Consider the following 26,532-nt stretch of genomic DNA (forward strand, 5'->3'; position numbering starts at 1 on the left):
ACTTTTCCACTCTTGTCCTGAAAGTCATTTTTTCCTTCTGAAATACCTTGATAATAAACTATGCCCTTGCCACTTAGTCCTTTCCTAGGGCCTTCAATAATGCTCATTTTCGAAGACACTTGATGTTTTCATTTTGTTGAGACAGAGTCTGCCTCTGTCGCCCAGGCTGGAGTGCAGTGGTGCGATCTTCGCTCACTGCAAACTTCACCTCCTGGGTTCAAGTGATTCTCTTGCCTCAGCCTCCTGAGTAGCTGGGATTACAGGCGCCCACCACCACGCCTGGCTAATTTTATTTTATTTTATTTTATTATTTTTAGTAGAGATGGGGTTTCACTATATTGGCCAGGCTGGTCTTGAACTCCTGACCTCAAGTGATCTGCCTGCCTCTGGCTCCCAAAGTGCTGGGATTACAGATGTGAGCCACCACGCCTGGCCTCTCGATGTTTTTTTAAATTGAGTGTTAGGTACATGCATGCCCATTTTATTGACATTTTATTATATAAAGGTTATATTCCCTCTTTCTTATATCTGTATGTATAGGTATTTTTATATGAAAAAAATTTTAAAGGCTTGAGAATAATGTCTTCTCTATGAGTCTATTTTCTGTTCTTGCATTCACTAACATACTTTTAGAAAGAGTGAGTGGTCTATATTCTATATACTTTTATAGAATGAGTGGTCTATATTTTCTGCTTCGTTTTATCCACAACCGATGCCTCTTCAATCTCTTGCAATACAACTTTTTTGTCCTGAAATAATGAAACATTTGGGTCTGTGCCCGACCCTTATCATTATTCTTTCTTCCTAGGCAATGTTACTCATGATTCATCCACCTACTTGCATTATTCAGATGATGCCTAATCTGTGTCTCTGAACCTAAACCCTAACCCAAGCTATATTGTTTATTTATTTGAAACAGAGTTTCACTCTTGTTGCCCAGGCTGGAGTGCAGTGGTACCATCTGGGCTCATTGCAACTTCAGCCTCTCGGGTTCAAGCGATTCTCCTGCCTCAGCCTCCCAAGTAGCTGGGATTACAGGTGCCCACAACCATGCCCAGCTAATTTTTTGTATTTTTATTAGAGACCGGGTTTCACCATGTTGGCCAGGCTGGTCTCAAACTCCTGACCTCAGGTGATCCACCTGCCTCGGCCTTCCAACGTGTTGGGATTATAGGCGTGAGCCACTGCGCCCAGCCAACTCAAGTTTTAGAACTATATGCTGGATATTTTCAGTCGTTTACTTTACCAGATGTATTTCCCCTATTAATCGTTTTTTCCTATCCAATTTTCTATTTCTTCAAACCATATCAGTTTCAGTCTCATATCTTTGTAGTAATCATTGGTTACTCTCTCTTCTGTCACTTCTGATCAGTTATCAAGTCTTTCGTCTTTCAAGTCTTTCGTCTTTTACTTTAAATATACTTCATTTCCACTCGATGGTCAATCATCCCATTTTAATCCACTATCGCAGAGTGCTGGAATTATTTCAATAGCTCTTCTCTGCCTGACCACTTCCTCTCCCTCCTTAGGTGATAATCTTTTTTTTGTTTGAGACGGAGTCTCGCTCTGTTGCCCAGGCTGGAGTGCCGTGGCGCCAGCTCGGCTCACTGCAAGCTCCGCCTCCCGGGTTCACGCCATTCTCCTGCCTCAGCCTCCCGAGTAGCTGGGACTACAGGCGCCCGCCACCACGCCCGGCTAATTTTTTTGTATTTTTAGTAGAGACAGGGTTTCACCGTGTTAGCCAAGATAGTCTCGATCTCCTGACCTCGTGATCCACCCGCCTCGGCCTCCCAAAGTGCTGGGATTACAGGCGTGAGCCACCGCGCCCGGCCGGTGATAATCTTTTAAACAGAGGACTGTGATGAAACATGGTGCTAGGTGAGCAAGATAACTTAGGTTATCTTTCTTTTGTGTTAGATGAAGTGAAGAAGGGAGGGTGTTGACCCTCCTGGATGAAGTGATGAAGCCCTGAACTGTGGCAATGATGCCAGAGAAGGATGTAAAAATCGTGAAGTCGACTGGTGACCAATTAGAGCTGGAAGGACTTACCCACGCTAACACCTCCCAAATATGGGAGTATTTTACTACCATAAATGAAATACATCAAGTGAATTTTTGCTAAGCGAGCAATACCCGCGCTTGGGTAAGAACTGTCACGCTTAGAGCTGGCCAACCAGCTTCCACCATCCAGATGGCGGATCCTAGATTGGCAGCCTGCGTCTCTCTAGCTACCGTCTCTATGGTTCGGGGAATCTCCAGGTCGGGGCTTGACCGGTCCGACTTTTGCGCGTGCGCGAGTCCTGGCGCGTGCCCGCCCTCAAGCAACTGTCCGACCCGGCGGGTGGGAGGGGTGGGTCTGGGAACGTTGCGGCAGCTGTCGCCGCGGCCCCAGCACCCAGAGCTGTTCTCTGGCCAAGCCTGCGCCTGTAGTCCTTCTTTGCCTCCTGGGGCGGCCGCCACCCGCCCCCAGATGGTGGGTCCGGAGGATGCCGGAGCCTGCTCGGGAAGAAACCCCAAGTTGCTCCCGGTGCCTGCGCCGGACCCCGTGGGCCAGGACAGGAAGGTAATCCGGGCCACGGGCGGCTTTGGCGGAGGCGTCGGCGCTGTGGAGCCGCCGGAGGAGGCTGACGAGGAGGAGGAGACGCCGCCTCGGCAGCTCCTTCAGCGTTACCTCGCGGCGGCCGGGGAGCAGCTGGAGCCGGGGCTCTGCTACTGTCCGCTCCCCGCTGGCCAGGCCGGCGCCCCGCCGCCCTCGGCAGCCCCACGATCGGACGCCTGCCTGCTGGGCTCGGGCTGCAAACACCGCGGCGCGGAGGTGGCTGATGGCCGCCCGCCGCGGCACGGAGGCATGACCAACGGCGACTCGGGTTTTCTGCCGGGCCGGGACTGTCGCGATCTGGAAGAGGCTCGCGGGCTGGCGCGCGCCGGCGGCCGGGAGTCGCGCCGCCGCCGTCCCTGCGGCCGCCTCCGCCTGGAGGGGCCTCGCGATGAGGACGTGGACGGCGCGGGAAGCCGGTCCGACTGGGCCTCTCCGCTTGAGGACCCGTTGCGGAGCTGCTGCCTGGTGGCCGCGGACGCCGAGGAGCCCGAGGGCGCGGGCAGCGACTCGGGGGACAGCCCGGCCAGCAGCTGCAGCAGTAGCGAGGACTCAGAGCAGCGGGGAGTCGGCGCCGGGGGTCCCGAGGAGGGCGCGCCCCCTGCCACCTCGGCCGAGAGGACTAGTGGGAGTGCGGAGCCGCGCCTGGGCTTTTCTGACATTCACTTCAACTCTCGGAACACGTTCGAGGTGAGCCGCGGTCAGAGCGCCCGCGATCACCTGCCCCTGGCGGGGCCGCCGGTGCCCTTGCCCGCTGCGGAGCAGGGTCCTGCGGGGACTTCGGCCCGGGCTCGACGGAGCGGCGGCTTCGCGGACTTCTTCGCCAGGTACAGCGCAGGCTGCATGGGACTCGAGGCAGGGCCGGGGCCAGAGCCGGGGTCTGGGTCGGAGTCGGAGCTGGAGCCGGAGCGGAGAGCTTGGTCTGCCGCTTCCGTGCCAGCCCCGCACGCGTCAGGACTTAGCTTTGATTTGTCACTGGAGGAAGAGGAACTGGGTCGGCTTTGTGTTTCCATGGGAGAAGTTGTGAGCTCTGTGAACAGCGAGTCTTTCTGTTGCCTTGTCCGCGGGAGGCTGTACCTGCCATTCATACCTGGCTTCTGAGCAGTCAGGTTGGGCCAGCTGGCTAGTGCCACATCTGCAGTTGCCTTTTCTGGAAAAGCAGATAACCATCTCCGTCCCCAATTTTTAAAAATTTTACTGCAAAGATTTAGGTTGTTGGGGGGTGGGGGGAGGCGGTATGTGTGTACGGGTGTGGTTGTGAAAGAGAAAAGGAAGTCATTTTGTAGAGCTGTTTATTTGCCGTGTTTGCATAGCGTCTAAATCCATTCAAGTGGTTTGGGAATTCTTGAAATTAGAAGTGGTTGTGCTTCATAGTGTTTAATCATTTGTTTCAGTGGCCTTTATTAAAATGCAGTTTGGTGTTTAGAATTTTATCCCAACTTTTTAAGCCAAATTAGCGCTTTAACTCAGGAAAGCCTTTTCTCTCTAATCTCCCAGATAGGCCTCCCCCTTTTTTTCCCCAATAACTTAGTTTTTTTAAAAAATGGTATTGTATTTGTGATTTGACAGGATATTCTTGAAATTAAATTATGGGCTGGGCGCAGTGGCTCACGCCTGTAATTCCAGCACTTTGGGAGGCTGAGGCAGGCGGACTATTTGAGGTCAGGGGTTCGAGACCAGCCTGGCTAACGTGGTGAAACCCCCGTCTCTACTAAAAATACAAAAATTAGCCAGGCGTGGCGGCAGGTGCTTGTAATCCCAGCTACTCGGGAGGCTGAGGCAGGAGAATCACTTGAACCTGGGAGGTAGAGGTTGCAATGAACCTAGGTCCCGCCGTTGCACTCCAGCCTGGGGGACAAGAGCGAAACTCTGTCTTTCAAAAAAAAAAGAAAAGAAAGAAATTAAATTATGGTGCTGGACATTGCAGATTTCAGGATGGGGGTTTGTTGATTTAGTAGGGATAAATAAGAGTAGTCAGAAAATACTTAATAGACATTACTGTAAGAGCAGTCCTGTAATCCCAGCACTTTGGGAGGCCGAGGTGGGCGGATCACCTGAGGTCAGAGTTCGAGACCAGCCTGGCCAACATGGTGAAACCCCGTCTCTACTAAAATATACAAAAATTAGCCGGGCGGGTTGTGAGGCGACTTAATCCCAGCTACTTGGGAGGCAGAGGCAAGAGAATCGTTTGAACCCAGAAGGCGGAGGTTGCTGTGAGCTGAGATCGAGCCATTGCACTGAAACCTGGGGAATAAGAGCTAGACTTCTCTCAAAAAAAAAAAAAAAAAAAAGCAGTTTTCCTTGAGTTAGATTTTGATACGCCTTTTTCTTCTTCTCCTTCTCCTTCTTTCCCCAGGCAAATAGGAAAATATTCCCAACTTGTAAAACTTTCCTTTACAGAGTTCTCCCTACTTTGTTTTTGCTACCTTTTCGGGGATCTTGACTATAACCAGAAGTGAAAGAAGCAAATTCTTAGCTCAAGTTTTAGCAGGTTATACAATTAGCGTACATATTGTAGACATAAAGGCACAATTTTCTGATTATAATTGATATTTCTTATTCCTCTTTCTAGTTTATTCCTTATTTTTTTGCTTGTATAAATTTACAAATATAAAGTTTCTTAAATCAAAAGTGGAAAATGCTAATTTTGTGTTACTCAGGGCAATATATATAGTAATGAGATCTGTATTTGTAATATAGTTGCAAAATTATATTTAAAGCTTGTACTGGCAGTATTCTAAAAGATCTCAAGGTGAGTTAGGTTTATAAATTTGTGACACTGTATGGCCTTTGGGTGTTTATTGGTCATATCTATCTTGGTCATGTTTTGAGGTCAGATGTCAGGCAATTTTAGATCTGGGAGGGGCTTTGGAGATCACAAATTCAACTAGTATACTCTTGAGTTCTTGTTCTCTGCCATGCATTGTGAATAGAGATGATTTTGACAACTGTCCCCTGACCTGCAGTTGGGGTGCAGGCTAGTGGGGATTAAGTTTGAAGACAGATGCATATATATGCATTGCAATTTATGAACAATTTTTTTTTTTTTTTTTTGAGATGGAGTTTCCCTCTTTTGCCCAGGCTGGAGTGAAGTGGTGCCATCTTGGCTCACTGCAACCTCCGCCCCCCTGGGTTCAAGTGATCCTCCTGCCTCAGCCTCCCAAGTAGCTAGGATTACAGGCACCCGCCACCACGCCTGGCTAATTTTTGTATTTTTGGTAGAGACCAGGTTTCACCATGTTGGCCAGGCTGGTCTTGAACTCCTGACCTCAGGTGATCTGCCTACCTCAGCCTCCCAAAGTGCTGGGATTACAGGTGTGAACCACCGCGCCCAGCCAACAATGTTATTTATAGGAGGCTTTCATATTATTAACAGTAGGCAGGAATTTTATATTTTCTTTCATTTCCCATGTGTTTTAAGTAGGCAGGAATTTTGATTTAATTTTTAAATTTTCTGTTACTTGTAGACTAACAGAACTTAATATAGCTAGATGACATTCATATGGCCACATTATTCATATGTGTCAGAGCACTGGATTTGAAGTCAGAAAACAGGTGCCCTAAAGTTAATTTCTCTAAGCCTCATTTTTCCTGATAGAGGTCTGAATGTCAAGACTCTAGGAGTCAGTGCTTCCTTTATATGACGTTTTGGGAAAGAAAGGGCAGAGTCAGAGAGGCACAGTTTTTCTTAACTGAGTTCTGAACACCTTAAAGGCAGGAACTGTGACATTCATCTCTGAATCTATAATACCTAACCACTGGTATGAAGAACACCATTCAGATTGGGTTGAATCGGTAGCTTTCATGGATTCCCCTTTACTGTGCTCTAGCTAGGTAGTGTAATTTTGAGCAAAATCTCCATCCTCAGTGAAAATAATCAGAAATTACCCCTGTCTCACAACACAACCCAAGAGATCCAACCGTACCCCTAAATGCGTAGTTGCTATTCTCAACTCTGAAGCTCCAGGTGAGGGCTGTCTTTGGAAGTGGCTTGTTTGGGATGAAATCTTATTTTTGGGTGCAACCCTTACTCCCACTTCATTTTTTTTAGATGAGGAATCTCATTGTCTAAAGAAGGTAATTTAGTTAGCTAGTGGCATGCTGGGATTTGAAACCAGGATTCCTGATTTCCCAGTCCATGTTTATGTTCAGTCTACAACCTTTGTTCACTTTATGGCTCTCTTCTCTCCCACCTATTTATCCTCCATGCTTTCCTTCTTCTTCCCTTCCCACTTCATTCTTCTCTTTCCCTTAATTAGGCAAAAATCTATACAAGAAACCTTAAAAAAAAAAACAGTTTTATGTTTACTTAAGTAAAGAGGGGGGAACATTTTACAGCAATGTATCTATTACTACATAGTATTATGTTAAATTAAGACACATCATTTCAGTAGGTATCATATAGGAAATACAGGAATTCATTTAGAATATGAATTGCTTTCATTTGGAGGGCCTTAGTGGTCACCTCCCACTTTCCTTCCACATGAGGTGAGTTCTATTTCAGTCCCTGCTGGGGGCTTGCTTCAGCTTCACATGGACACCTTTCTGTGTTTATGGTGACTTGGCTGTCAGAGCCCTAAAAATAACATTCCCTCAGATCCTTGACCCTTTCCTGTCTATAAAAATTGAAATGCAGCTGGGTGCAGTGGCTCACGCCTGTAATCCCAACACTTTGGGAGGCTGAGGTGGGTGGATCACCTGAGGTCAAGAGTTCGAGACCAGCCTGGCCAACGTGGCGAAACCCTGTCTCTACTACAAATACAAAAAAATTAGCTGGGCCTGGTGGCGGGTGTCTGTAATCCCAGCTACTAAGGAGGCTGAGGTAGGAGAATTGCTAGAACCCTGGGGGGAGGTTGCAGTGAGCTGAGATCGTGCCACTGCACTCCAGCCTGGGTGACAGAGTGAGATTCCGTCTCAACGAAAAAAGAAAAAAAAAAAAGTCGACATGCTAAATGGGTACCACTCAGCAGTGAGGAGGAGTGAAAACTTTTTTGAAGTCTTTTGTGTTTCCAAGCTTGCCTTAATTCCCCAAGGATCCATTTGTTACTCTTTTTAAAAAATAGTTCTAAGCTGGGCATGGTAGCGTGTGCCTGTAGTCCCAGCTACTCTGGAGGCTGAAACAGGAGGATTGCCTGAGTCCAGGAGTTCAAGGCTGCAGTGAGCCATGATTGAGTCACTGCACTCTAGCCTGGGTGACAGAGTGAGACCATGTCTCTTAAAAAAAGTTCTAAAGCGTTTTTGTGGGTCCTTCAAGTAAATTCATGTCTTGTTTTCTAAGTAGAATGGTTTATTTTTTACATAGATAGACTCTTTCGTAGTTTTCTGTTTGTTTGTTTTTAGGCCATTTAATAGTTTTGAAGCTTGTTAGGATTGCATTGGCATAGTTACTGTTATTTAAAAACATAGACACTTATCTGTGTTTCCTGGTAGTGTTGATTTTTTTTTCTAAGTCTTTATATGAATTTGGTGAATAACGGGCATTGCTAAGGTAGGGAAGGAATAATTGAAGATTTTTTTCCCTTTATCTGAAAAGAAAATTGACTTTATGGATTTTGAAACATACAGATCCATGTGGCTTTCTCTGTAGTTGTTGACTTCTGAAACTTCCTAAATATTGTGGCAAAAGCTATTTTCACAGAGCTCTTTTTACAGTGGTTGGGTTGAGTAGGAAAAACTAAAGGCTCTTTTAGTGATTTCTTTTCACATCTAGATAGTCTCCATTCTCCCTAATATGAAAACCAATGAAGATTTTTTTGTGTTTTTATTAAATATGACATGGAAAAATCTAAATTCCTATAGGTATAATTTTTCTTAATTTAAGATTCTCAGAAACAACAAAGTCAGCCACGTCCTTTTTTCCACCTAGAATTTGCACTAGTTGACAAAATCATAATTCATCCATCTGACTGAGCCATCATAAACATCTCTGTCCTGTAAGTCTCCCTTACTTGTTCCATAGTGCCTCCATCAGTCAACTAAAATAAAAAACGACAGTTTCAAAGTGAGTTTCTCAAAAAGAAATTCCTTTCTCAGATCACTAAAGAAAAGGCAAGATATGAAACTTCTGATTTTTTTTTTATTTGAGACGGAGTCTCGCTCTGTTGCCCAGGCTGGAGTGCAGTGGCGCCATCTCAGCTCACTGCAAACTCTGCCTCCCGGGTTCATGCCATTCTCCTGCCTCAGCCTCCCGAGTAGCTGGGACTACAGGTGCCCGCCACCTCGCCCGGCTAATTTTTTTGTATTTTTAGTAGAGACAGGGTTTCACCAAGTTAGCCTTTAAAAGATTTTAAAAGCTCCCCAAAGCGGGCAGCTTTTTAATACTCTGATGTAATTATTTACAAGGAGAATGAAGGAAGAATCTATTGAATTCAAACCTGTTTTGTTCAGGATCAACTGTCCTACTGTGCTACTATAATTGATGTTTAAAATTTCAGGAAAACTGAAAATAATACGTAATTAATTGCTCTAGAATAAACACAAAAGTCTATTAGGATTTTAGAATGTTGTGAAGCTACCATTATGTTAAATTGGGGAGCTAGCTTAAGAGCCTTTTATATCTTTTCCCTGTGTCTCACTCCTTCCCCTACCTCAGATCCCGTATTTTCTTTTAAAAACCCCCCAAAAAAACAACACTCTAGGGACCTACACTAAAGCACCGGAAATCCAGCCTTAGAAATTTGTGGTTTTCATTCAGTTGGCAGATTAGAGATGTGATAACCTGAATACAAATTAGGTAGAACGTATTCAGAAACTCTGATTTTTGTGGAAGTAAGATAATTTAAGCACTCAAACATATTACTTTGAAGTGCTAAATTAAATTAACTTTTTTTTTTTTGGAGACAGGATCTCATTCTGTCATCCAGGCTCGGTGGCATGGCTCACTGCAGCCTCAGACTCCTGGGCTCAATTGATTCTTTCAGCTCAGCCTCCCAAGTAGCTGAGACTACAGGCATGCACCACTACGACCTGCTAATTTTGTTTTGTATTTTTTGTAGAGACAGGGTTTTGCCATGTTTCTCAGACTGGTCTCAAACTCCTGGGCTCAAGTGATCTGCCTGCTTTGGCCTCTTAAAGTGCTAGGATTATAGGCATGAGCTACCGCATCTGGCCAAATTAACATTTTTTACTACACACTTGTAAGCAAAGCAGACTATTATTATAATACTAACTTGGAGTTACTTGTTTGATAGAAATCTCTAAATTATCCAAAATGGCCACAGAGATTTATTTTTAATTTTTAAAATCTTTTATTTTTAAATAGTTTTAGATTTGTAGAAAAGTTGCAAAGGTAATACCAAGAGTTTCCACACCCCTCCCCCAGTTCCCCTTTGGTTAACATCACCTTATATTTATGGTACATTTGTCACAACTAAGGAACTAACATTTGTACAATGTTATTAATTAAACTTCACACTTTATTCATTATAGAGATTTTGACTAAAAGGTTTTTATTTGGGGAGTGGCTGTGTTACTTTTAAGTGGAAGTTTTTACTTTTAAGTTTTTAGATCTTTTAAGTGGAAGGAACTTCTATGATCACCTTATTCATACCTTAATATTCTATGGAAAGCCAATGATGCTGTTGACAGATAAATCATCTTTTATTTGCTAGATATGATATAACAAGATGGTATTAATTTAATATTGGAAATGAGTTATGCATGGTAACTCATTGTTTAACCTAGAACAATGATATTCAAAGCTTTTCACTGCACACTATTTAGGGGCAGCATTTACAAGATTTAAAAACCAGTACCTGTTTGCCTCTGGGAAAAAATATGAAAGTGTATCTTAGTTCTACATAATTTCACAGTTTCCTAAAATTATTTTCATATGTGTTTTCTTTGTAAGTTTTTTTTCCTTTTCTTTTGTTTCAGAGATGAGGTCTCACCATGTTGCCCAGGCTGGTGTCAAACTCCCGAGCTCAGGTGATCTGCTCACCTCTGCCTCCCAAAGTGCAGGGATTGCAGGTGTGAGCCATCGTGCCCAGCCACAGTTTTTTTTTGGTTGTTGTTCTTGACATATTACTGTGACCTAGGAAGGGTAGGGTTTATTTTTATTTTACAGTTATTTGTCCAAAGTCAGATAGCTAATTAATGTAAGAATTACAACTAGACTATAGATCTATTCCTAGGGCTTGAAGCTAATACACTGATTTCTATGAATTATAAATTTAAGAGCAAAAACTTAGCTTTTGGTGTAGTGAAAATACAGTGCTTGAGAGATAAGTAACTTGGTTTTTGTCCTAGGTAACAACTTCTGCCATTAAATAATTCTGTTACCTTGGGCAAATCACTAAATTTCTGGACTACGGTTTCCTCGTCTATGAAATTGGGAGATTCAGAGTCCCTTCAGTTCTAATATCATGGTATTATAATACACAATTCTGTTGCACACACAGTGGTGGACCACAAATATTTACTGGTTAAATACTACAAATGTGAACTGAGTTAAAGAGAAAGCTGAAAAAAAACAGAATTTTTTTTCCCTCTGTAAAATGAGAGGCATGCCAGAGATAGAACTGTTCCTTTCAACTCTAAATTCCACCTTTAATGTTTCTTTTAGCAAAGGTCTAACTCTGCCTTAGAGTAATCATGATAGAAATATCAGTGATCTTTGTTTAGTTTTTCATGTGAAGATGGCACAGAGCAGCAGCTCTTCTTTCTTTTCTGTAGCAAATTCTAGATCTACTTTTTTCTTATTATTTCTTTGAGGTGGGGAGGGGTAGTGAGAGAGAGAGAGAATGGGGTAATAAGTACATTTTAGTTAATCAATTAACTGGAATTTAAGCCTTTAACTTTCAGACCATGAGTTATTTCATGAAGGTTGCCATTGTGGCACTTTGATGAACTAGTGCAGTTGTTTCTAGCTTTTGGTATATTTCAAAATCACCTGAAAGCGCCCAGATATAGTGGCTCATGCCTGCAATCCCAGCACGTTGGGAAGCTGAGGCAGGAGATTCGCTTGAGGCCAGGAGTTCCAGCCTGGGCAGCATAGCAAGACCCCATCTCATTTTATTTAAAAAAATTTAAAAATCACCTAAAAACACATTTAAAAAATTAGATTCTCTAATGCACAGCCTCCGCCTAGTCAGATTCAGGAGACCTACTATTTGGCTGGTGAATTTGCATTTTTAGAAAGTTGTGTGGTTGGGCCCAGTGGCTCATGTATGCATTGGGAGCCCAAGGTAGGGGGACTGCTTCAGCCCAGGAGTTCAAGGCTGCCTAGGCAACATAGTGACATATTTTTTGTCTCTACAAAAAATAAAAAAAACTAGCTGGGCATGGTTGTGTGCACCTGTAGCCACAGTTACTCGGGAGGCTGAAGTGGGAGGATCACTTGAGCCAGCGAGGTCGGGGCTGCAGTGAGCTATGGTCGCACCACTGCCTTCCTGCCTGGATGGCAGAGTGAGACTATCTCTAAAAAAAGAGAAAATTGCTCGCAGTTGATTCAGATTGTCAACTAGGTTTTAGTGAATGGCTTAATCCTAGGTGGCATCTTCAAATTACAGGATGGTATGGGCTTAAAAATGCTGGTTCTAAAGTTAGGCTGCTTGGGTTTGAATTAGCTTACTAGCTCTTTAATTCTGGACTTCTCTGGACCTTAGGCAACTCATCCATAAAATGGGGATAATAATAATGCCTAATTCATGGGATTGCCATGAGGGTTAAATAATATTTTACATTCTTTGTTTTTACTATGTGGCATATAGTGAAGATTCAAATGTTATTATTCAGATTGTAGCAAGACTACTATAACACCTTCTTCAGCTTCACCACTGAAATCCACTGATTTGAAGAAAGGAAGATACTGGATGAATTTTTGTGTCTTGTCTGGGGAAACGTTACACAATTTGTATAGAAGAAGATTTTTAAACATAATTTGTACATGGGATTGGATGAATGTTAAAATAGATTCTGAGGTAGTGATATGACATTTCCCAAAGTCTTGAAGCTTTGACTAAAAAGCAAATCTGAGAAGGAACTGAAAGGAATGCTGAGAAAGATTAAAATATTTGTATCTTTTATTGTCTTAAGGAACTTTTATAGACAGGCAAAGCCAATTTTTTAATTTAAGTTCATGAAATGTTTAACTTGGCTTACTCATGCATTTCATACTTAGTATGTTGTGGTAGGAAGGTTTTGGGAAAGAGTGGAAACATTTGGAGATTTTGAGATGATACATCTGTTATCCATCTCTAAATGTATGCAGAAAGGCAAAGTGTGTCCTTTTTGAGACTGCTTTTTTCTCCCTAGGAACTCTGTTAGCTACACTATGAGTTATCTTCAGATAGTTATGGCTGATAGTTGCTTGGACCCTACTACAGTGATTCTTAAATTTAGTGTTTAAAATTACTTGGAAGGGGGAGGGTTGTTAAGAATGCAGATTCCTTGAGACCCAAGTAGAACCTGGGTGGCGTCCACAAGGAATCCAACTTTTTAAAAAGACCCCCAAGTGATTCTGATGCAGGTGATTCCCCGACTATAACCACTGAAATACTGGGCTGGTTAATAGGCAGGTCTCCTCAGGTAGTGACTGAAAGTACAACACACCTTTATAGCTCACATTGCTTTACTGATTTAAAATTGGGTCATATTCAAGTACTATGTAATTGATGAGTATAAACAGAGGTGTATAATAGAGAACAGATCCAAAATACAAATCTATAAGTACTTTGCTAGCCTTTACTTGGATAAGAAATTATTTCGGCCAAATTCAATCTTGGCTTCCTTTTTATTAATGGGAAAAATCTTTTATTTTCATTTTATGCTGTTTAGATAGCCATGCTTGCCTGTCTTGTGAAAAGCTTTAACTTGTAAGATTTTTCTCTTGTAAGATTTTCCTCAGGTCTACTCAGTTTGTTGGCATACCTTTACCTTTCTTATAGCCTATGAAAAAAAGTGTTATTTTTCCTTCCTTCTGCTGCTATTTGTAATTCTTTTCAGTGCCTTTAAGAAGAAATCCTGCACACTGCACATGGTTTTCTCCCCTCCAACATTTGCTGCTTCAGCCTTTCTTACGCTTCTTATTTCTGTGGCCAAAATAAGAAAGAGGGAAACCCATGTGACTGTCTGGGTTTTCAGCATGCTCTTTCCTGCAGTTAAGAGAAGTTTACCTTAGGAAATCAAGCTACAAGTCATGCTTCTTATTTAGAGCTAGTTTGAGAGTGAACTTGATAAGGTGTTTAACTTATCTTTGAATTTGGCTTTTCAGGTTTTTTTTTTAATTTGAATTTTATGTTAGATACTTTTTTTTGTTAAAAAATATTTCCATCTGCTTGTCTCTAACCCCACATAGATTAAAACATTTTAAATTTGGAACTGAACATAATAATTTTGAAATCAAATTATGTGCTGTTTTCTCATATTTTCCCAAGTACTGTAATGTACAACTACCCATCATACGTTAGGCATTACTTAGGATTTCCAAATCTGGTTTTCATCTAGACTGTTCGTAGCCATCTTTTAGTCAAGTAGGGCAAATACTTTTTTTGTTGTCATCTCAGGAAAAAGTCATTCAAATACTATAATAGTTTACTTTTTTTTTGTTAGAAAAACATAAAATGTTCACATTATTTGCTTTTGAAAAGCAGGAGAAGGAATATAAAATAAAGCTAAAGATAATACATTGTTTCCACGTTATTCTTGTTGAGGTGGTAAGAAGATGATAAAGAAAATTTGAGGGTTTGGAAGGAAATATGGTGAGAGACACAAGAAACTATTAGAGAATGAGTTTGAAGATATTCGTAGAGAGAGAAATTGCTGGAGAGAATAAATGTTAGGTAGAAGTTAGCCATGTAGTTAGTACTTAGGCCTGTTGGTTTCAGAGTATTACCACAGATTATTTCCATATTTTTCTGATTTTTCTACTTGGCCTACCTCAGTGCCTTTGTGGGTGTTTCTAGCCACTTGTTTCTTTAAAGTATCTTGTATGTCTCTCCTTAACTTCCCTAATGTCCCTGTCTCCCAGTGGCTTCTCAATAGGCCATACTGTGAAACTGAACTTTTTTTTTTTTGAGATGGAGTCTCGCTCTGTCTGTCGGTCTGGAGTACAGTGGTGCGATCTCAGCTCTCTGCCACCTCCGCCTCCCAGGTTCCAGCGATTCTCCCATCTCAGCCTCTGGAGTAGCTGGGATTATAGGCGTGCGCCTCATGCCCAGCTAATTTTTTGTATTTTTAGTAGAGATGAGGTTTCACCATGTTGGCCAGGGTGGTCTCGAACTCCTGACCTGAAGTGATCCGCCCACTGCGGCCTCCCAAAGTGCTGGGATTACAGGCAAACTGAACTATTTTTTAATAACAGGTCATATATATAAAGTTTAATTTAGGCTCTAAAAGTTTAGGTTGTTAGTATGATAGTTTCAGGTACTAAAATGTACATTTATCAAAAGGTAAAATAAATGCAATATACAGTTGGACACACTGTATTCTTATTTGAGTTCCAGTGCTAAAAGGAAAGGAAAATTTTTCCTACAAGTACCAGGGTAAATCTAGCAAATGGAATTAAAGTCCCTCTTACCCACATGGAAAAAATTCATGGTTCATTACCAGGAAGATATAGTACATAGAAATTTAAGTTCTAAAGTAAGTTATTGAAGTTTTAAATAAGGAAAACATCCCAACTGAATAAGTAGTTTCTGTATTTTCGAAGAGTGATAACATTTAAGTTGCTTTTGTGTACTTACATAAGCCTTAACTCCCCCAACCCCTCATTGACTTTTTAACGTTATTGGTACTACCCAGAGTTATAGAGATTGGTAACCCTTGAATGTTATTTAGAAAACAAAGGACTTGTGATTCAGAGTTACGTTTTGGTCACCAAAATTTTTGAGCTAAAGACTAATAAAACTAGCCAGGCGCGGTGCTCATGCCTGCAATCCCAGCACTTTGGGAGGCCGAGGCAGGCGGATCACGAGGTCAGGAGATCGAGACCATCCTGGCTAACACGGTGAAACCCTGTCTCTAGTAAAAATACAAAAAAACTAGCCGGGCGTGGTGGCGGGTGCCTGTAGTCCCAGCTACTTGGGAGGCTGAGGCAGGAGAATGGTGTGAACCCAGGAGGCGGAGCTTACAGTGAGCTGAGATGGCGCCACTGCACTCCAGCCTGGGCCACAGAGCGAGACTCTGTCTCAAAAAAAAAAAAAAAAAAGAAAAAAGACTAATAAAACTTTTGATAGGTAATTATTATTATTATTTTTTTAAAAATTTATGAAGTATTTATTGATGATTCTTGGGTGTTTCTTGGAGAGGGGGATATGGCAGGGTCATAGGATAATAGTGGAGAGAAGGTCAGCAGATAAACACATGAACAAAGGTCTCTGGTTTTCCTAGGCAGAGGTCCCTGCGGCCTTCTGCAGTGTTTGTGCCCGTGGGTGCTTGAGATTAGGGAGTGGTGATGGCTCTTAAAGAGCATGCTGCCTTCAAGCATCTGTTTAACAAAGCAATCTTGCACCGCCCTTAATCCATTTAACCCTGAGTTGACACAGCATATGTTTCAGAGAGCAGGGGGCTGGGGGAAAGGCCATAGATCAACAGCATCCAAAGGCAGAAGAATTTCTCCTAGTCAGAACAAAATGGAGTCTCCTATGCCCACCCCTTTCTACACAGACACAGCAACAATCTGATCTCTCCTTCCTTTCCCCACACTTCCCCCCCTTCTCTTCAACAAAACCGCCATCGTCCTCATGGCCCGCTCCTGATGGTCGCTGTCTCTTCGGAGCTGTTGGGTACACCTCCCAGACAGGGTGGCCGGGCAGAGGCGCTCCTCACCTCCCAGACAGGGCGGCCGGGCAGAGGTGCTCCTCGCTTCCCAGAGCGGGCCGCCCGGGCAGAGGCGCTCCTCTCCTCCCAGACGGGGCGGCCGGGCAGAGGCGCTCCTCACTTCCCCGACGGGGCCGCCCGGGCAGAGGCGCTCCTCGCTTCCCAGACGGGGCCGCCCGGGCAGAGGCGCTCCTCGCTTCCCAGACGGGGCCGCCCGGGCAGAGGTGCTCCTCACTTCCTCCCAGACCGGGTGGCAGCCGGGCAGAGGCGCTCCTCACCTCCCAGACGGGGCGGCCGGGCAGAGGCGCTCCTCACTTCCCAGACGGGGTGGCCGAGCAGAGGCGCTCCTCACTTCCCAGAGGGGGCGGCCGGGCAGAGGCGCTCCTCACTTCCCAGACCGGGCGGCCGGGCAGAGGCGCTCCTCACTTCCCAGACTGGACGGCCGGGAAGAGGCGCTCCTCACTTCCCAGACGGGGCGGCCGGGCAGAGGCGCTCCTCACCTCCTAGACGGGGTGGCCAGGCAGAGGTGCTCCTCACTTCCCAGACGGTGTGGCGGCTGGGCAGAGGCGCTCCTCCCTTCCCAGATGGGGCAGCCAGGCAGAGGCGCTCCTCACTTCCTCCCAGATGGGGTGGCGGCCAGGCAGAGGCGCTCCTCACTTCCCAGAGGGGGCGGCCGGGCAGAGGTGCTCCTCACTTCCTCCCAGACGGGGTGGCAGCCGGGCAGAGGCACTCCTCACCTCCCAGACGGGGCGGCCGGGCAGAGGTGCTCCTCATCTCCCAGACGGGGCAGCCGGGCAGAGGTGCTCCTCACTTCCTCCCAGACGGGGTGACGGCCGGGCAGAGGCGCTCCTCACCTCCCAGACGGGGCGGCCGGGCAGAGGTGCTCCTCATCTCCCAGACGGGGCGGCCGGGCAGAGGTGCTCCTCACTTCCTCCCAGACGGGGTGACGGCCGGGCAGAGGCACTCCTCACCTCCCAGACGGGGCGGCCGGGCAGAGGCGCTCCTCACCTCCCAGACGGAGTGGTCAGGCAGAGGCGCTCCTCACTTCCCATATGGGGTGGCGGCAGGGCAGAGGCGCTCCTCACTTCCTCCCAGACGGGGTGGCGGCCAGGCAGAGGCGCTCCTCACCTCCCAGACGGGGCGGCCGGGCAGAGGTGCTCCTCATCTCCCAGACGGGGCAGCCGGGCAGAGGCGCTCCTCACTTCCTCCCAGACGGGGTGGCAGCCGGGCAGAGGCGCTCCTCACATCCCAGACGATGGGCGGCCGGGCAGAGGCGCTCCTCACTTCCCAGATAGGGCGGCCGGGCAGAGGGGCTCCTCACATCCCAGACGATGGGCGGCCAGGCAGAGATGCTCCTCACTTCCTAGACGGGGTGGCGGCGGGGCGGAGGCTGTAATCTTAGCACTTTAAGAGGCCAAGGCAGGAGGCTGGTAGGTGGAGGTTGCAGCGAGCCGAGATCACACCACTGCACTCCAGCCTGAGCACCATTGAGCATTGAGTTAGCGAGACTCCGTCTGCAATCCCAGCACCTCGGGAGGCCGAGGCAGGCAGATCACTCGAGGCCAGGAGCTGGAGACCAGCCCGGTCAACACGGCGAAACCCCGTCTCCACCAAAAATACAAAAACCATTCAGGCGTGGCGGCGCGCGCCTGCAATCCCAGGCACTCGGCAGGCCGAGGCAGGAGAGTCACAGGAGCCTGAGGCAGGGAGGTTGCAGCGAGCCGAGATCATGGCAGTACAGTCCAGCTTCGATAACAGTGGGAGACCGAAGAAAGGAGAGGGAGACCGAAGAAAGGAGAGGGAAAGGGAGAGGAGGGAGAGGGAGAGGAGGGAGAGGGAGAGGAGGGAGAGGGAGAGGAGGGAGAGGGAGAGGAGGGAGAGGGAGAGGGAGAGGGAGAGGGAATTATTATATAAGGTAACTAGCACACTAATTGAACAAATAACTGGAGGATAATGCCCATCTTTGTGATATACTCCCAGAAGCTCAGTAATACTGTCAAAAATACTAGGATAAGGATTTACTTTCAAAACTGGGTGTACAAATAACACAGCTGAGAACTATACTGCATGAGGGGAAAATTTTAGGAGATAACCACTATAAAATTTTCTTGGGTAAAATAATAACTAGCCATTTATTTTAATGAGTAGATAAGATTGTATTGCTCTTCTACAACACCACTGGAACATAAACTTTTGATTTAGTTTAATAGAAACTATTTAATAGAAACCATTTAATAGAAACCATTTAATAGAAACATAACACTATGTAGGGAAAAAAATTACAATTACCTTGGTCAGGATCTGGGTTTCACCTGTGCTACTGGAAGAAAGGTTCTATCATGCATATCATCAGTTCAGGATGTACTTCTAGGTCAGACATGAGCAAAATGTCACAGAGCAAAGCACCAGCAACTACCATACAGCTAAGTGTGTGCCTTTTTATTCTCAGAAGGTTTAGACATCTGATAGATGTTATTTAATCTTGCTTGAATTCTTTTACTAATTTGGAGCTCGGTTTTCTCAACAGAGCCTATTGAGGATATTAGTTGTTAGAAGGTTCTATGTTGAAGTACAGTGTATTTCATTGTAATGTTCATAGTCCCAATTTCCCCCTTAGAGCCACAAAAAACAATTCAATTCATTTACATGATTACCCTTCAGACATTTAAGATTGCTACAGAACCCTTTTTAGTTCTTATGAATTAGTTTGGAATTTTCTTACTATTTATTCATTCAGCAAATTATTGTGAGTCCTCTATATATATACTAGGTACATAGGATATTAGGTAAACAGAACATTTTATTTAAAAAGTTTCAGATAACGGAGTCCTGTAATATCAATGCTTACAATATTACCTGATAAGTGTGTTATAAAAGAGGATATGAGGATGCATCAGTACTGAGGAAGGAGTGATTAACTTTGAGATAGGAAGTTAGGAACTTTACAGTAGATGAAACATGAAAGCTTAGTATTTTACCAAAGAAGAGGGTTTGGGTTAGAATGAGGGTGATGACAGGACAAGTAAAAATAACATATATAGAATTATATATAAAATAGCTCAGCACTTTTTGGGACTGCAGATTCTCATCAGTACGATTGCCTCTAGGGTGTATGAGGTATGTGTCAAAAATGGAGGCAAAAAGGTTGGGTCTAAATTATGGGGGAGCTAAATTTGTCTGACAGAACTAAGTAATATGAACTGATTCAGTGAGAGGTGGCAGTACAGGGAACATTTGTGGGTTTTTTAAACAATGGAGACATACTTAGAACTACATTTCGGAACGGTGACTTGCATAGCGGTGTGGCAGATGATTTGCGACTTGAGAAACTGGAGCACGGAGATTACGGTAGTTTATGGTTGCTTGTCAGTCTCCTTTTCACAATGTGATAGCCAGATAGTTGATGTAAATAACATTTTTTTAACCAGTAATATTGGATTAGAGAAAAAAAGTAAATAACTTTAAATAAATCTTTCAATCTCTGCAAGAAGGGGTGGTTAATAAGTTGAGCGAGACATACCAGTAGCCTTTTTGTGAAGCTTTAAGGAAAATAAACTTTGAACTGGATTTTTGTTTTTGAAGGAATTGAGATATGAAAATAGAGTCATGTGAAAAATTATGCTTACCATATTTTGTAAGGAATTTAATGAGGATGGGAAAAGAGCCAGAATAGCTATTTGACTACATGTTTTGCTGTTGTGGATCAGAAAGGAAACAACCTCAGGAAAAACCCTGGAGGTGTAAAATTGTTGCAAAATCAAGGTTTCACATCTAGTGTAAAAGTTCTGTACATTGCTTTATAAAAGTGGACTGGGAGAGTATACTTATCAGCCATTTTTGAGGATTGAAAGAGATAAAAAAAATTGAGACTTCCATAATTACCTCTATGTATGTGTGTCTCGTCTTTTTTTTTTTTTTGCAACGGAGTCTCGCTCTGTCGCCCAGGCTGGAGGGCAGCGGCGCGATCTCGGCTCACTGCAAGCTCCGCCTTCCGAGTTCACGCCATTCTCCTGCCTCAGCCTCCCGAGTAGCTGGGACTACAGGCGCCCGCCACCACGCCTGCCTAATTATTTTTTTTGAGTTTTTAGTAGAGACGGGGTTTCACCGTGTTAGCCAGGATGGTCTTGATCTCCTGACCTCGTGATCTGCCCGCCTCGGTCTCCCAAAGTGCTGAGATTACAGACGTGAGCCACTGCGCCGGCCCATGTATGTCTCTTCTACTAAATGGCAAAGCTTCCAGAGACAGAGACCATGTTCTTGTTCATTTTTTTACCTCTGCGTAGAGATATAAATTAAAGGATAATAAAACCAGAAACTTGGGGTCTGCCACGCTTAAATTTGGCTATCTCCAAGTAAATCTAGCTCTATTAATTTTCACAAAGCCCAACAATCTTTAGTTACCCGTGTGCTGGCAAAACAATCCATGTTTAAAGGAGTAACTACCTACACATATAGATTTTGGTAAAATACTTGTGGCAGCTGCACAGCTTTTAAGAAAATCCACATTACAGCATCTGTAACTGAAATGTTGTAACATCAAGAAAGTGCTGAATTTTGTTTTATAACTATTGCCTTAATGCTATTGCTAGTTTTGAAGAAAATACCTTCTTTAGGTTTTCTTATCAGCCTAACAGATTGTTCTCAGTTTCTGTAGAACTAGATATGTCTGTTTTTCGCCCTCTATCCTTTATACTTTGGTCTTTTTTTATTATTATTATTATATTATTATTATTTTTGAGACAGAGTCGCACTCTGTCACCCAGATTGGAATGCACTGGTGCAGTCTCGGCTCACTGCAACCTCTACCTCCCGGGTTCAAGTGATTCTCCTGCCTCAGCCCCCTGAGTAGCTGGGATTACAGGCACGTGCCACTGTGCCAGGCTAACTTTTGGTATTTCTAGTAGAGGTGAGGTTTCGCCATGTTGGTCAGGCTGGTCTTGAACGCCTGACCTCAAGTGATCCACCCGCCTCAGCCTCCCAAAGTGCTGGGATTAGAGGCTGAGCCACCGTGCCCAGCCTTTTTTTTTTTTTTTTTTTTTCTTTTTTTTTCGAGACAGAGTCTCGCTCTGTCGCCCAGGCTGAAGTGCAGTGGCGCGATCTCGGCTCACTGCAACATCCACCTCCTAGGTTCAAGTGATTCTTCTGCCTCAGCCTCCCGAGTAGCTGGGACTACAGGTGCACGCCACCACGCCCGGCTATTTTTTGTATTTTTAGTAGAGATGGGGTTTCACCATGTTGACGAGAATGGTCTCGACCTCCTCACCTCGTGATCCACCGGCCTCAGCCTCCCGAAGTGCTGGGATTACAGGCGTGAGTCACCGCGCCTGACCTCCCAGCCATTTTTTTGATAGCAAACACATACATACATCTTTTATTTATTCGTAAGGATTTGTACATTTACTATTAAATGTGTTACATATACAGGTTATTTAAAGTATATTAAAGTATATTAAGTATATAGGTTATTTAGTATGATTCCATACTAAGTAACATTTGTTTATCATCAGTGAAGTTTTTAACATTAACCTGCATTTTAGAGTCAATAAAACTTAAAAGGCCAGGTGCGGTGGCTTACGCCTGTAATCTTATCACTTTGGGAAGCCCAGGTGGGTGGATCGTGAGGTCAGGAGTTCGAGACCAGCCTGGCCAACATGGTGAAACCCCGTCTCTACTAAAAATAGAAAAATTAGCTGGACATGGTGGCGCCTGTAATCTCAGCTTCTCAGGAGACTGAGGCAGGAGAATTCCTTGAATCTGGGAGGCAGAAGTTGCAGTGAGCCGAGATTGCGCCACTGCACTCTAGCCTGGGCGACAGAGCAAGACTCTGCCTCAGGGAAAAAAAGACAAACTTAGAAGCAGCTCATATAGAATAAACAGCTTTTGAGAGGAACAGTCATTTTTATATTTTGTTTAAAAAGCCTTAACCAGTGTAATTTAGTTTTCTATTTAATACATTTAATACCAAACAGAGCCACAAAGAAAATAGTGCATCTCCTCTAAGTAGTTTTTATTTTACCAAAATGTGTGGTTTAGATATGGCTTTTGGTTGGGATACTTACTCCTACTGAAAGAAGTAAGCAGTTAATCTGTTGATGAATGCTGGCAACCATATTTTAAAAACTGATAACTAGAAGTTCAGTTTTATAAATCTGTTAAATTTTTTTATCGCAGTGGAATATATTGCTGTGGACCAAATGTTTGTGTCCCTCCAAAATTCATGTGCTGAAGCCCTAATCCCCAGTAATGATATTTGGAGGTGGGCTCTTTGAGGTAATTAGGTTTAGATGAGTTCAGCAGGGTGGGATTCTAATGACGGGATTAACACCCTTATAAGAAGAGGCCCTGGAGAGCTCGCTTCCCTTTTTCTGCCCTGCTGCTATATGAGCACATAGCAGAAAGGTAGCTGTCTGAAAACAGAAGAGACTACTCACCAGACACCAAATTTGCTGGGACTTTGATCTTAGACTTCTCCATCTCCAGAACTTTGAGATACAAATGTCTGTTGTTCAAGCTACCAAGTCGATGATATTTTGTTATAGCAACCTGAGCTAAGACATGCATATAACATAAAATTTACCATTAGTGACATTTAATACATTCACAATGTTGTACAGCTAGCACCACTATCTAGTTCTAGAACATTTCATTACCCCAAAAAGAAGCTCTGTACTCCCTAAGCAGTCACTTCCATCCTGCCTTGTCTCCAACCCAGCAATCTGTTTTTGGTCTCTGTGCATTTGCTTAGTCTGGATATTTCATATAAAGGGAGTCATATAGTTTGTCACCGTTTATGTCTGGCTTCTTTCACTTTGCATGTTTTTAAGGTTCATTTATATTGTAGCATGCATCAGTACAGCATTACTTTTTATGGTTGCGTAATAGTCCATTGCTTGGATATACCATTTTGTTCATCCATTTATCCACTGGTGGACATTTGGGTGGTTTCCGTCTTTTGGTTGTTATGGGTAGTGCTGCTAGTATCATTTGTGTACAAGTTTTTGTTTGAACACTTTTTTCTTTCAAGTTTTATTTTTAATTGACGAATGTATATTTATGGGGCACAATGTGAAGTTTTGATACATGTATGCATTGTGGAATAATCAAATCAGTCTAATTAGCATATAATCACCTCAAACATTTATCATTGATTTGTCCTGAGGACATTAAAAAACCCTCTTTTAGCTGTTTTGAAATATATATTATTATTGACTATAGTCACTGTGCTATGCAGTAGGACACCAAAACTTACTCCTCCTATCTAACTGAAACCCATTTTGTACCCATTGACCAATATTTCCCCGGTTCCCTTTCACTCTCCTCCACCCACCTCCACCTCCTTCCCCCTGTGACTACTCCCCGGCCTCTGGTAACCACTATTCTACTCTCTACTGCTATTAGTCTGACTTTTTTAGATTCCAAATATAAGTGAGATCATGTGGTATTTGTCTGTCTGTGCATGGCTAATTTCACTTAACATAATGTTCTCTCTATTCATCCATGTTGTCACAAATGACAGAATTTCCTAATTTAAAAATGCTGAATATATTCCATCGTGTACATATGCATTTTAAAATGCATTCATCCATTGATGGACACTTAGGTTGTTTCCATATCTTGACTATTGTGAATAATGCTGCATTTGAACATGGGAGTGCAGAGATCTCTTAAACATACTGATGACAGTTCCTTTTGGCATATTCCCTGAGCACTGGTTTTTAATTCTTTTGGATATTACGCCCATTAGTGAAATTGTTGGGTTATAAGATAATTCTGCGTTTAACTCATTGAGGAACTGCCAGACTTTTCTAAAAGCTGCAGCATTTTACATTCCCACTAGCAATAAATGAGGGTTCCAGTTTCTCTATGTTCTTGTTATTTTCTTTCAGAAAAAAAAAATTATAGCTATCCTAATGGGTTTGTAATAGTATTTCTTTGTGATTTTGGTTTGCATTTTCTAATAACTAATGATGCTGAGCATCTATTCATGTTGTTGTTGCCCATTCGTATATCATCTTTGCAAAAATGTTTATTCAAATCCTTTGCCTAAGATTAATTGGGCTGTGTGTGTTTTTGTTGTTGAGTTATATGAGTTCTTTACCTGTTTTGGATTCTAGACCCTTATCAGATAAATGATTTGCAATTATTTTCTCCTATGGGTGTCATTAAACCTTCTTGGTAGTACCATTTGATGCACAAAAGTAGACAACGTTTTAAATTTTATGTATATACAGTTCTAAGTTTGTGTAACCAGTTTAGTTTGTACTTTAATAGGGGAAATAAGATGTGTATTTAGCTATCTGTAGCATAGGCAGGAAAGTATAGAATGTATTGAAGGTACAGAGTTTAGCTGATATCTTAGGGTTCATGTAGTTTTTTTTTTTTTTTTTTGAGTCAGAGTCTCGCTGTGTCGCCAGGCTGGAGTGCAGTGTCGCGATCTCAGCTAACTGCAACCTCCGCCTCCCGGGTTCAAGCAATTCTCGTGCCTCAGCCTCCCAAGTAGCTGGGACTACAGGTGTGTGCCACCACAGCCAGCCAATTTTTGTATTTTTAGTAGAGACAGGGTTTCACCATGTTGGCCAGGATGGTCTCAATCTCCTGACCCCGTGATCCACCTGCCTCGGCCTCCTAAAGTTCTGGGATTACAGGCGTGAGCCACCGCGCCTGGCTGGGTTCATGTAGTTTTAAGGAACAGAAGCCTACTTAAGCTACCTTATTTATTTTTTCTTTTTTTTCTGGACTCCCATCAGGAAACAGTTTGTTTATTAATTTTTAAGAGATGGAGTCTTGCTCCATAGCCAGGCTGGAGTGCAGTGGCATGACCATAGCTCACTGCAACCTCAAACTCCTGGGCTCAAGCAGTCTTCTTGCCTCAGCCTTTTGAGTAGTGGGGACTACAGGTACCGTGCTTGGCTATTTTCTTTGCTGCTTTTTTAGAGATGGGTGTTTCAGTATGTTGCCCTGGCTGGTTTTGAACTCCTGGCCTCAAGCAATCCTCCTGTTTCAGCCTCCCAAGTTGTTGGGATTACAGGTGTGAGCCACCACACCTGGCTAAGCTACCTTAAATAAAGTAGAATTTATTGTTAACATATAATAGGCATCTTGTGGGCATTTTGAAGATAAAAAATAAACTAGGCTGGGCACTGTGGCTCAAGCCTGTAGCCCCAGCTACACAAGAGTCTGAGGCAGGAGGATCATTTGAGCTCAGGAGTTTGATGCCGCAGTGAGCCATGATCACGCCAGTGCACTCTAGCCTGGGTGACAGAATGAGGCCCTGTCTCGAAAGAAAGAAAGAGAAGGAGAGAGAGAAAGATAAAGGAAAGCAAAAAAAGAAAATAAGTAAAATAAGAAAATAAACTATACCTGGATTACAGAGTGCCAGTAACAGTGGTTTTTCTGCCTTCCAAGAGATGCTTGGTTTTTCAACTCTTTTCTGTCTCCTGATTGTTCAGTGCGTGGTTTCTACCTACAAAGGCTCTGTGAAGCTGTACCAGCTCTACATGAATTATCAGTTCAAGCATTCACCATCCTTTCTTTTTTTTTTTTTTTTTTTGAGATGGAGTCTCACTCTTGATGCCCAGGCTAGAGTGCGGTGGCGCGATCTTGGCTCACTACAACCTCTGCCTCCTGGGTTCAAGTGATTCTCCTGCCTCAGCCTCCTGAGAAGCTGGGATTACAGGCGCCCACTACCATGCCCAGCTAATTTTTTTTCTTTTAGTAGAGATGGGGTTTCGCCATGTTGGCCAGGCTGGTCTCGAACTCCTGACCTCAGGTGGTCCGCCCGCCTCGGCCTCCCAAAGTGCTGGGATTACAGGTGTGAGCCACCGTGCCTGGCCTCATTCACCATTTTTTAACTTTCTCAATCTCTAAGGCTTCTATTAAAAAACTTGGGGGGTCTGCTTGTCTTAGCCTGTGTATGAATGAATTTTTCTGTTTTATCAGTGGTACAGTTTAATTAGCTCTGACTGAGGGCCCGGATCGTAAACTACAAAAATAGCCACTTTGGGCTACTGTTTCAGAGAAGGAATGGCAGAGTGGGAGTAGGTTGTAGGCATGCCGAAACCACACACAGTCAGATGACCCTTTCTGTCTGTGGGTTCCACATGTATGGATTCAACCAACCTAGGATAAATGTCCAGAAAAAATATTTAGTCTGTACTGAACATGTACAGACTTTTTTC

At 43.7% G+C, this 26,532-nt stretch overlaps 1 protein-coding gene across 3 annotated transcripts in view; it reads left to right on the forward strand.

The window, feature by feature from the left end:
- The first annotated feature begins 1,304 nt into the window (after positions 1-1,304).
- Positions 1,305-26,532, forward strand: part of TBC1D12 (TBC1 domain family member 12) — a 136,696-nt gene continuing 111,468 nt past the window's right edge. For all 3 annotated transcript variants that reach the window (XM_054522672.2, XM_009245643.4, XM_054522673.2), the window contains exon 1: positions 1,305-3,423. In XM_054522672.2, coding sequence (XP_054378647.2) covers positions 2,192-3,423 — 1,232 coding nt within the window. In that variant the 5' untranslated portion in view covers positions 1,305-2,191. The remainder of the gene's footprint in view (positions 3,424-26,532) is intronic.

This window comes from Pongo abelii, chromosome 8 (genome assembly GCF_028885655.2).
Source record: "Pongo abelii isolate AG06213 chromosome 8, NHGRI_mPonAbe1-v2.0_pri, whole genome shotgun sequence".
Lineage (NCBI taxonomy): Eukaryota > Metazoa > Chordata > Mammalia > Primates > Hominidae > Pongo > Pongo abelii.